This window comes from Glycine max, chromosome 15 (assembly GCF_000004515.6).
Source record: "Glycine max cultivar Williams 82 chromosome 15, Glycine_max_v4.0, whole genome shotgun sequence".
NCBI lineage: Eukaryota > Viridiplantae > Streptophyta > Magnoliopsida > Fabales > Fabaceae > Glycine > Glycine max.
The window spans coordinates 23,160,151-23,173,111 of record NC_038251.2 but is presented as its reverse complement, the minus strand read 5'-3'; the positions used below and the strand labels follow the sequence as shown (position 1 = coordinate 23,173,111).

The 12,961-nt window shown below is 35.8% G+C and overlaps 1 protein-coding gene across 1 annotated transcript; it reads right to left on the bottom strand.

The window, feature by feature from the left end:
• Positions 1–11,305: 11,305 nt before the first annotated feature.
• LOC106796126 (uncharacterized mitochondrial protein AtMg00810-like) lies at positions 11,306–12,379 on the bottom strand. The gene has a single exon (XM_014767687.1). It carries the CDS (start codon positions 12,377–12,379, stop codon positions 11,306–11,308), a length of 1,074 nt encoding a protein of 357 aa, XP_014623173.1.
• Positions 12,380–12,961: the final 582 nt, after the last annotated feature.

The following is a 12,961-nucleotide window of genomic DNA, read 5'->3' as shown; positions in this document are numbered from 1 at the left end:
TCCTAAAAGGTCACCCATCCCAAAACCACTCCAAGCCAAGCATGCTTAATTGTGGAGTTCTTAAGTGATAGGCTATCAAAAAGTAAATACATCTTATTGGTATAGGTAGTACCAATTAATTCCTTTAAGTCATCCTCAACTATACAGTCATATACCAGTACATCCTCTAGATCCCTCTGAAACCAGTACGACTCGCTCGATGTATTACATTCCCACCAACTTCCACGTCCTCAAATAAAACCGTATTAGGAGAGAGGTTTACTTTGATACCATTTGTAATGCCCCAAATTATTGATGTCTTGATGACTTACACTCTACAACACTTCACACGGTGACACTTCACATGGTGACACTTCACTCAATTCCCCTGTTCGTCAAAAACCTCCACCGGTTAGAAACCTCCATAAGTAACCCTTTTGAGACCTTGACAATCTACATCAGCTACTTCCAGGATCAATGCCCCACAAACCAGCACGAGATTTTTTTGTGTGCTTTATCCTCACTCACACATTTTCTAAGAAACTTCCCAGAAGGTCACCCATCCCATAACCACTCCAATCCAAACACACTCAACTGTGGAGTTTTAAAGTGATAGTCTGCCAAAAAGTAGATGCATCTTGTTGGTATAGATAGTACCAATAAATTCTTTTAAGTCATCCTCAATTATATAGTCTCATACCTACACAACCTTGCATTTCTCTCATTTGGGTGTGATTTGTCTGAGGTATTGCACTCCACACCCTTAGAATGGTGGATGTCTTCATTGTAAGCTTCATCTCCCTAAGCTTCTGCATTCTGGTCTTTAGCTTCTTCATTTTGAGTAAGCTGACCACCTTCATCAGTTGCTAACACCTTATTCTAAGGCTCAGAATGGTCTTCCTCACTGTTCTTCTCTTCCTAAAAAATTGTTTTGTGCGCCTCATGAAAAGTGCCATAGTCCAATGGCTCCTCAGAAGGATCTTCTTCTTAAACTTCCATTTCATTCTAAGGAAAAAATTCATTTTCTTCCTCATTCTGAGCTCCATGAGAATGGTTTTTAGAAAGTTTTTCCTCCTCAGTATTTTGAGCCTCCTCAAAACTTACCTTCCTTTCAGCAGTAGGCTCTACAATCTTATCAGAGATCTCCTTCTCTGATATAGAGGCATCAATAACTAGAGAGGAAACATCCTTCTCTTCCTCCTTCTTTTTTGAGGACACCCTTACCTCCTAAGACTTAGTTCGAGGGCTTCTTCTAGCCCTAACCTTCAATCTTTTCCCACATTTGATAAAAACCAAGGAAAAATTCATTTTCTTCCTCATTCTGAGCTCCCTAAGAATGGTCTTCAGAGAGTTTTTTCTCCCCAGTGTTCTGAGCCTCCTCAAAACTCATCTTCCCTTTAGCAGCAAGCTCTTTAATCTGATAAGAGTTCTCCTTCTTTGATATAGAGGCTTCAACAACTGGAAATGAAACATCATTCTCTTCCTCCTTCTTTTCTAAGGTCACCCTTACCTTCTAAGACTTAGTTTGAGGGCTTCTTCTAGCCCTAACCTTCAATCTTTTCCAACCTCTGATAAGATCAGTAAGAAGGGGTGAAGATCTCTTTACAGACCTACTTCCTTTCTTTTCTTCCTTTTCCTTCTTCTCCTTTTCTTCTTCTTATGATTCTCCTTATTCTGAGCATCCTCCTCATCAAAACAGGTGCAAGCTTTCTTCATCTTAGGTTGGGGCTTCAGCTTCAAAATTGCAACATTTTTCTTCCCCCAAGTCAGCATTTCTTTCTAAAAATCAGAGTCATAAGCATCCCATATGGCGCATTGGAGGTTGACTTGATGGTCTTGGTTGCCATGATCATATGGTTTATGATCAAATAGGATAGACTGAAAGGAATCTGAAGTGATCAGACTATCACAAGAAGGGGGTTGAATTATGACTTTGCCAACTTTTCATGAAACTTTAACTTTTTTAAAATTTTACTCAAGATTACCTTGGTATTCAAAAAGTCTTGACATAAAGGTTCAAGCACTTAGAGAATTCGACTTTCTGAGTGGTTAGTCATAACACTCATTATTAAATGTTCGATATGATTATGAGAACCTAATGTCAATGTGCATTTGCTTATGTGTTAGTTGTCTTATACGACTAACTTTTGTATAGAAAACTTTTTCAAAACATGTATAGTTTCCTCAATTTATAGTTATATTGTAGGAATTTGTAAATAAATCTTGATATGTTTAGATACCTATCATTAGAGTATCTTTAATTGGAATTAATGATAAAATCTGTACAATTTCAGGTCAAAAGAGGCTAAAGTCTTGAAGTGCTAAAAGGAGCAGTCGCGCTAAGCGGAACCTGTGGGCTCAGCTCGCATCTACTGCTAAGCGCAGCTACAACATGCTTAGCGTGATGAGAGAATCTAGAAGAGCACAAGAATCGAGGCCACGCCCTAAGCACAAGATCAGCTCGCTAAGCGAGACGTTTGTCTCTTGCCAACCTCAGCTCACGACTGGCGCCAAGCCCAAATCCACTTATTCACGCTAAGCGCGACGGTGGCGCTAAGCGCGACATCGCGATTTTAGAGCCTATTTAAAGCCTGATTTGTCAAAATTAGGACAATAATTTTACCAGAGCTATATACTTTTGCACAAAATTCGAGAAGAGTGCTCTAGAGGCAGTAGCTAAGCAAGGAAGCTAGGGTTCATCACTTTGAGAGATTATAGAGTGTTTGAGTGATTGTGAGGTGCCAAGAAGAGGAGGAGGGATCCCCCTTCCTATGTAAGCAACAATTGCTCTGTACTTTCTGCCTCACTTGTATTAGGGTTCCTTGTATGGCTGGCTAAAAATCCTAATTGGGAATTTCTAATGAACAGTTGATGTAGTTACTTCTCATATCTAATTAATTGTGTTTTGTGTGTTCAATGCTTCTTTCAATGCTTAATTACTGCATGCTCTTGGTCTGATCACCCACTTGTGTGTACTGTTAGGTGACTTTAGCATTGGGAAATGTATTGTTGCCTTAGAACTTGATACAAGCAGGGCTAAATAACTACATTACCAAGGATGGATTGCGGGGTTTTAGTTTTCTTATTATGCTGTGATGATAATGTTGTTTAAGTTAAGCCTAGTCCAACAAGAGGGATCTAAGGACGAAGCTTGGGTTAAATTAGTCTAAACTTACGAAGGATTGAGGTTTAGTACTTTAAGCTTCAGCATAGAACACAAGAACATGATTAATTAGAGAAATATCTTTATATGCATCAACTCGTTTGTTAGAAAGACCCAACGCTTTTTACCTATTGCTGTTAGCTTTTAATTACTTGCATTTACTGCTTTTTAACATAGAATCTAGTTTACTTTTGTTTATATTCTCAATTATCAATGTTGTTCACACAATGCCCTATTTCTGAATAAAACTCTGTCTAATAAGCAAGTTCCCTAAGTTCGATACTCGGATCATTCCATTTTAAATTTAAATACTTGGCGACCCGGTGCATTTGCCAGTATATCACTTTCCCTTTGATATAAGTGTTTGTAAATTTAAGAAAAAGGAACTGTGTGGGGAAGCGAACATTATGTTTAGAATATCATTACTTAGATAAATGTATCTCTTAGTTGGTAAGAAAAATGTAATAATGATTCAACACTCAAAAAGTTGTTGTGCTGACTATCGTACTCAAAATGTTGCACTCAAAAAGACATTGTTCATAATGTTGTTTCCAGCTTTTCATGCATAAAATTGTTTTCATGTTTTATGAAAGCTTTCAAATTTGATGCATATAATAGAATTTGTTTAAAATAGATCTTGTTATCACAAACATGGTTTAGTTCATATATGCCATTTTACAAAACTGCTAAAAGCTTGTTATGAAAACTTTCTTATGTATGCATTATGATATATGTCATTCTGATGCTCAGAACATTCTAAAGCAAATGCAATATATATGAAAACAAATAAAATAATGTAAAGAGGAAGGGAATGGAGGATTCAACATAGGAATTTTTATATTGGTTCTCCCCAACTTTGGGCTACATCCAGTCCTTAACCAAACTAATAAAATTTCCATTAACACAACCAACAACATGCTGGATTTTTACAATTGTCAACCACTTATTGGACTTCACAACATCTCCCTCACCACAGCACCACACCTAGTCTTGGCTTCGAGATAACCCGCCCAACCACAACAACATGGGAGAGACATTCCAAGTATTCTTCACCCGTTCAGGTGGGCTTCACCCATAGAATGATTCTCCTTACTCTTAGGTAGCAAAACTCACTCAACCACGACACCCACTTAGTCATGGGAAAGACAATAAAAGTATTTCTTTCACTTCTTTAGGCTATTGTTCGACCAGAATACAAGTATTTCCAAATTGGTATTACTTGCTTTTATATGGGAGTGGTCTTACCGGCAAGCGCACCGGGTCACCAAGTAAAATAATTAAAACAGAATGAACTGAGTATCGAACACACGGAACTTGTTCATTTAGCAAAGTTTTGTTAAGTAAGCAGGCATTTGCAAACAGAAATTAATGTTTGTGGATTAAAGCAAAAGTATGTTCTATCCTAAGTAAAAGCAATAAACGAGAATAAGTAAGTGTGAAAACAGATATCTAAAGGCGTTGGGTCCTCCTACTGAGTAAGTTGATGCAATTAAAGATGTTTTTCTAATTAAAGATGTTCCTGTGTTCTATGCTGAGGACAAAAATAACAAACACCGATTCCTCCAGAGATTGGACTAATTTAAATCAAACTTTGTTCGCAAATCCCTCTTGTTGAACTTATCCTAATTTAAATAGCATTATACTCACAACATAATAAAGAAAACTAAAATCCTGCACACTATCCCTATCAATGCAGTTATTCAGTCCCTGCGCAATCAAGTTCTAAGGAAATAGTACATTTCCCAATGCTAAAGTTCCTAACAGCACACACAAATGGGTGATCAAGCCACAAGCATGCGTACAATAAGCATAGATAGAAGCAGTGAACACATAAACCAACCTTAATTAGATATGAAAAAGAGTTTACATCAATTACTCAATAAGAATCCCCAACTGAGGGTTTTAGCCTTTCATGGCAAGGAAGCTCCTTTTACAATGAAGAAGAGGAATCGAGAGAAATTGCTTACTTACAAAGGAGTGGGGATGTCTCCTCCACCTCTAGGAATCTCACAATCACTCAAAAACTCACTAATCTCCCTAAAAAATGAAAAACGTGGCCCCTTGCTCTGCTTTACGCTCTATGAAATTCACACTCTTCAGGCCTCTGAATAGTGAATAGTTGTCTTCGCTCTCCTCAATTCTGCAAATCAGGCTTAAAAAGGGCTTCCTAATCTTGACATCGTGCTTAGCGTCGTTCTCGCGCTTAGCGCGAGTAAGTGAATTTGAGCTTAGCGCCAATCTCACACTAAGCCAGGAAAGCGACAGACGACTCGCTTAGCGCGCTAGTGCTAGGCTTAGCCGTTGATGCACGCTAAGCGCATTGAGCTCGCTTAGCGCGATGACTCCTTTGGTACTTCTTCAAAATAGCTTCTTTTTGCCTGAAATTAAAGAAAATTTAACATTAATTCCATGTAAAAAGGCTTCTACTGAGCAGAGATCAAAACAAAGAAATTTTATTTACAATCCTACCAAAAAGAACCATAAATTGGGAGATTTATATACATTTTGGAAAAAATTTCTATACAAAAGTTAGTCGTAAACGACAACTAACAGCTACCCAAGTATTAGTTCACTCTAGCCTCTTCAAGCTACCATCTTAGAGACTCTCTCCAAGGTACCCACCTTCCTTGGGTTCTCCCTATCACTTCTCTCACATCCAAACTTAACCCACATGGTTTATTTGGTACTCATACTAATTACATACAAGGAAAATGTGTTTGAAGGGTTTTTAAAACTTTACAACACTCATTTAGGTGAATCTTCTTTGAAGCTCTAAGTTGTATTCACTTCTGTTGTAACCATTTTGAACTCAGAACACATCTGGAGTGGGGAGAGGAGATGAATCTTGTTCGTGCACGTTGTTGATTGTCTCCTACCTTTTCTCTCATGTTTGTAATTGTCTTCTATCCTTTTATAGGCCCCCACATGTCAAACTAGTTGTTATCTAGCTGTTATGATAGATGGGTGACTTTGATGTTTCCATTCTTATGATCAACTTCTAAGCAGCTTTCTGATGGTCACTCATAAATACATTCTGATGTTGTTGAGGAAGGACCGATTTTGATCTCGGTTCCTTTTGATGAAGATAACATGATATGACAATGTAGATAGCTTAGCTCTATCAATCCAAACACTTCATCATAACACAAATCATTCCGAAATAGCATACTTCAGCATAGGTAACTTGTGAAGGTTGTTTTTTTTATTGTGTTAGTGTTATATCCTTGGTTCAGACTTCACAAAGTCTCTTAAGTCTTTATTCTGATGTTTCATACTAGATCTCCTTAAGGACCTTTTCAGCATTCCACTTGCACATCTTCTAATGCAACTAGCATTCACTTTCTGATGTGCCCTCAATGTGTTTGGTAGCATATGGAAAGTTAGATGCTTTCAACCATAGTCTTCTGATGTGCCCTCTATATGTGTGGCAGCATATGGAAGAACTGATGTTGTCTTTGAAGTATAATCTAAACCATTTTGAACTTCATTTTGAAGTTCAGTCTTCAAAGTCAAGATCTTCATTATTCTAATGTACACTTTGATGCAACTTCATTTTGATGCATAAACACTACATGATCTTGATATTCTCATTCTCAAAGTCCTCAATTACACCATTTTGATGTTAACTTTGGTACAACTTCATTATGATATTGTCTTCTCGATGTAGCTTTTGATAGATCTTTTGAGTAGGGCCTTCTTGATGTCTTTGCAACATGATAAGATTGAGATCTTCATAAGGAAACACTAACTTCATTAACAAATGAGCTACTTTCAAATCTTTTGAAGCTTTTCACTTGAAAGCATAGTTGAGACATCCATTTTGAGCTTGTTTTGAACTTATCTGAATACTTGCTATGTTCTGCTTTTTGTATATGTATCATTTGCATATATGATGACTTGCATATCTTTCCTACACATGATGTTATGCTTTGAGAGAGTTATCCAATGTAGATGGAAAGTCACTAAATATTCTTCTTATAGGAATACTTCGATGAGGTGGCAAGAAAAACTTATATACAATACATTCTGTTGTGAGCTTGTTTAGCATGTTATGCTTGCTACTATTTTTTATTTCTATGACCCTTTGAATGGTCGAACTGGATTTTGATGTATTCATGAAAGTTGTTGAGAATTCTATCCTTGGAATTTAGGCATTGGTCTCATGTCATTGGGACTACTACAACATAAGCAATCTTCAAAGCATTGAAGTTGTTTTATATTGTGAGGACAGAATGACATCTTTATCTAGATCATTAATTTACTCCTAGATACAAGCCATATTAGCTCATGACTTCTTCATGAAAGATGTAGATCTTTCTCTTAGCTTTCCACAGACACTGATATCATCTCAAATTCAGCTCTTTAGCTTATGTTTCCCTCAAATTATTTCTCATATATCAAGTTGTCTAGGCAAATCAGTGTCAACAACTTCAGGTTCAATTTTGTCCATGATCCAGATTGTATCAGACCATGACTTGTCCATGAAAGTTGAAGATCTTTCTTCAAAATTTATGTAGCCACCAAGAACAGCTTAATTTCATATTTTTTTATTACTTCTCATGGCTTGAAAATTTCTCTTCATCTAGTAAACATGTTGACTTCTTCATTGCAGTACACAACCAATGACACTTTAAGTCTTCTTTTGAGCTTTCATGCTTATCATCCTCTCTAAGTAACTCATTTCCAAGTTTTAACAATCAAATAGTTAAAAAAATGATTGAAGTTCCTCCACTCATGACCTTCCATCTATCTTCCAGGGAAACAAATTTGACCATATAATAGCCAAAACCCACATCACATAAGTCAAAACCCTAATTAAGTTCCAGATAGCTTTCAATTTTCAAAGCATCGTCGCATAGCCAACCTTTTGTCCTAGCAATATAATGATGAGGGATTCAAATGAGTGCTCACATAGTTGGTTGAAGTGGGTACCATCTATTGAAATCTTGGGTAACAAAGGGTTTCCAACTTCATAGTCTACCCTTAGAAGGTTACAGGCAACAAGGTCTTTCGGTGCAAGGTGGGGTCTACTAGCCACTTTATCCCTAAAGGAGACATCTTTAGGGCTATTGGTGTCAGGGGGTGATAAACAACAAATTTACCATATTTTTATATGCAATTTGAGGCATTTATTTCATACTTTAGGCCTTGTTTTGAATCAAATTCGTTATGATTTTCAGTTTTTAATATATTTTAGATATGAATTACAATTCTAGAAGTTTTTAATATGATTTTGTGAGTTTTACGGAGAAATAGGGAAATTTTACAAGGAAGCCTCACTCAAGCGAGGTATAGGCCGCTCAAGCTAGCACAAACAGAGGAGAAGATTAAATTTTACAAAAGACGTCTCACTTAAGCAATACTAATTTCGCTTAAGGGAGGAATGTGCCAAACAATGTGTCAAAAAACTAAATTAATTCAAAACAAAGATAATTATGGAGATATAGCTCGAAGATAAATGAAGAAAATCACTTGGAAGATAATTGCAGCAATTAAAACTGATTATATCAGCTGAAGAGACAATTTCCTTGTATAGATTATATTATTTTGTAAATTAAGGAGATTATTTGTCTCTATTAAACACATCTATTATTCTATACATAGAGAGGCATAGGCAGCAACAAAAAAATACACCATTCTTCACTGAAAAACCCTATTCTCTTCTCTCTTCTTGTATTTTCATGGGTGACTAGTTTCTTTCTTAGGTAAGAAAGAAAAGGATTGAACCCTATTTGATGTAATTTTCTCACATTAAAATATTTTTTGAGTTCATTATTTACCTTCTATACTTAATGCTTTGTGAGCTTACACACTTCATAGATGATTCTAGGAATTGACATGCATTTTGACAAGTCTCATTGAAATTCGAACTAAATTGGATACTTGGTTGGGGTTATCTCTAGGGATAGAATAATCTTGGTTAAGCCTCACTAATTCTCAAATGATAATGTTGATTGCTTGTGTTGATTTTCCAAAGGATCAAGAATCAAGGCAAATGATTTAGGGTCTATCACCTAAGGGATTAGGGATAGAATACATTATTGAATTGGGGATGAACGATATAACAATGTAGAAGTGTGAGGAATTGCAGCAAATCGGAGGATTTTGAGTACAATCTTAGCATCTCAACGCTATTGTTTTTGTCTACAATTATTATCGCGTCAACAAGTAACTTCTTACATTTCTATTAACTTCTGTTATTAAATTTTCAACACATTAATCTCTCTATAAAAGTATATCTTTTATTTTTCTATTTTGATTAGTTTTAGTTTTAGTTTTAGGTAGTTTAAAATATAAAAACATAAAAATATCTTTATATGAAGGGTTTTAATTTGAATATTCATCCTTGTACTATTTCCTTGGGAGACAACTTGAGTTTCGATTCAGTACTATAATTGGGATTTGATTATATTTGACTGACATAAATCCTAATATAATTAAAACATTAACAAGGAGGTCAACAAGGGGCGGGTGACATTTGGAGGACCATAGAAAACGAATGCCCTAGGGTTTTTCATAACTCCAATTCTCTTCTTCTCTGCCTTGTTCCATTAAAAAGAAAGGTGCATAGTAAACTGATCCAATCTAATAAAAAATGAAAAAATCAATCCAAAAGTTAAAAAAAATGAAAAAAAAAAACAAAAATCAAACAAGCTAAAAATTAAATAAATTGATTTGTTTTGGATTAGATCAAATTTTGGATTTGAATTAAAAAATAAACTCAATTCAATCCAACTTAACTTATACATAAATGTTTTTTTAATTACAAATTTATAATATAACTCATGTTTATATTTTTTTTGTGTGTGTGTGTAAAGTTATCATATCACTTATACTTATTTATAAAAAAAAAAACTTAATTTCTTAGTAGCGAAAGGTACATAAATATATCAATCTAGTTCTATAATTTTATTTTCAATAGTATATATTTTAAGAATATTATAATTAAATAATTACTTATTAATGAGATATTATGATATTTTAAATTATAATTTTTATTATATCTTTTAAAGGTAATGGTATGCTAAGTATCACAACAGGAGACCTACATCCCAACTAGGTTCATGCCTAGATGTCTATCATTCATTTGAAGCATACCAATAATTTATTATAATATAAAAAAGGAATGAGATGGGATGCATAAACCATGAAACAAAACTAACAAAAATGATAATTAGGTAGACCTAAGCGATTTCTAAAGAAACATTCATGAATGAAAACCGAATTCATGTCCCTCCAACTAAAGCCAGCATTTTGAACCCTAAAATTTGCAAGTTTATTCGCATAGATATTTTCTTCGCGGGATATGTGGGAAATAACAAAATCAAAAGATTTGGTATGAGCACAACAACTGAACCAACAAAATTGAACATGCCACGGACTAGAGAAGGCTTATGAAAGGCAGCTGCTATAAAGGTCGAATCACATTCAACCCAAAGATGCCACCAACCCTTATTATAAGCTATAAATAGAGAGCATTATCGCTTCCAATTATGCTAGAATGGAGAGGTAGACATGCCTAAATAATATGCAAAACAACCAATGACACTCTCCATATTGCATGTCCTCAAAGATTGCTCCGCAAGCAGCCAAACTTGGGCAACCCCTAGCAGCTCAAATTGAGTTGCACTTGACCCAACCACATAAAGGAGGGTGCCACAAAATCTCTTTGATTCTTGGAGCACCACCCACATGGCTTCGGACTACAAAACGCTTTTGGCCTTCCAAATGTACCAGTATTTCACTACAAGCTTTTGACTATGAGAGCCACGTAAATTATGAAGAAGCCATTCAATGACATCTTGATCTCATCAAACAACATTAACCAAATCCTCCTCGCCTTTATACATTCATAAAATACATGAAGCGAAGTCTCTTGTGTTGGAACAAAGAAGCTCTTCACACACACTCACACTATGCACTCACTCACTCTATGTTAGAGAATATTAGAGAATAAGAGAAGATGAAAGAATTGATTGAGAAAATAGAGGGAACTTAGAATTCTGAATTAAAACTCCTGCACTCTCATTTATCTCATTCATGATCACTATTATTTTTATACACACTGCATGTGTAACTACAAAACCTTTCATAGCTGTCAAACTAACTAACTCCTAACTACTAACTAACTAACTGAATTACAGCATACATCAACATCCCTCCTTAATTCAGATTTGTCAAGGATGTCACTCCTAACTTGTCTCTCAATTCCTTGAACTTGATAGACTTCAATGGCTTAGTTAGTATGTCTGCAACTTGATCTTCAGACCTACAAAACTCTAATTCAAGCTTCTCCTTACTCACTTGATCACGCAGGAAATGAAACTTAGTTTCAATATGTTTACTCCTGCCATGTGCCACAGGATGCTTAGCTAAATCAATTGCTGATTTGTTATCCATCAACAACCTCATTGGACTGCAATTTCTCAAGTTTAGTTCTTCCATTAAAGCTTCCAACCATAGAGCTTGACAGGCTGCCATAGCAACAGCAATATATTTTGCTTCACATGTTGACAACGCAACTACACTTTGCTTCTTTGAGCACCAAGAGATTGGTGATGTTCCAAATTTGAAAACATAACCAGTAGTGCTTTTCCTATCATCCTTATCACCACACCAATTTGAATCACTATAACCAAACACTTCTCCTTCTATATTCTTCTGACTGTAAGGATATAAAATGCCAAGATTCAATGTTCCTTTCACATACCTCAGAATCCTCTTTGCTGCCAAGAAGTGAGGTGTCTTTGGTTTCTCCATAAACCTGCTTATCAACCCAACACAATAGGCAATGTCAGGTCTTGTGTTACATAGGTACCTCAATGAGCCTACAATTTTCTTGTACAAGGTAGGATCAACTTCTTTCTCATCCCCATCTATTTGCAGCTTAATTCCAGTTTCAGTTAGTGTGATAACAGAATTGCACTCCATCATATTGAACCTCTTCAGAATGTCTTCTGCATACTTCTTTTGATGCATGAAAATCCCTTTACTGGTAGAAACAAATTCAATACCCAGGAAGTATGATAGTTCACCAAGATCAGACATCTCAAATTCATCCATTATTCTTCCTTTGAACACTCTTATATCTTCTTTATTACTGCCAGTCACTAGCAAATCATCTACATAGAGACATATTATCAAAAACTCACCAGAATCTGTGTTTCTGACATAAACTCCATGCTCAGTAGTGCACTTGGTGAAATTTTGTTGGACTAGGAAGCTATCAATTTTCATATTCCAGGCTCTAGGAGCCTACTTGAGGCCATATAGTGCCTTATTCAACTTGTAGACTTTATCCTCTTGTCCTGTAACTACATAACCAGGTGGTTATGTTATGTAGACTTCTTCTTCAAGTGGCCCATTCAAAAATGCTGACTTCACATCCAATTGATATAGAGACCAATTTCTGTTGCAAGCAGCTGCCACAATGAGCCTAACAGTTTCAAGTCTTGCAACTGGAGCAAAAACCTCATTGTAATCCAAGCCATGTTTTTGCAAAAATCCCCTTGCTACTAATCTTGCCTTATACTTGGACACATCTCCATTATGCTTTACTTTAGTCTTATAGACCCACTTCACATCAATTGGTCTTTTTCCTTGAGGTAAATGTACTAACTCCCAAGTCTGATTCTTCTCAATTGATCTCAATTCTTCTTCCATAGCTGCTCTCCAATGTGAACTTTGTGAGGCTTCATCATGACTCATTGGTTCTGATTCAGCAAGTAGAGCAAAGTGCACAAAATCCCCTTCTGCAGTGATTGCTGTATCAGGATACAAGTCATACTCTCTAAGTGTTTGTGGTACTTGTCTCTCTCT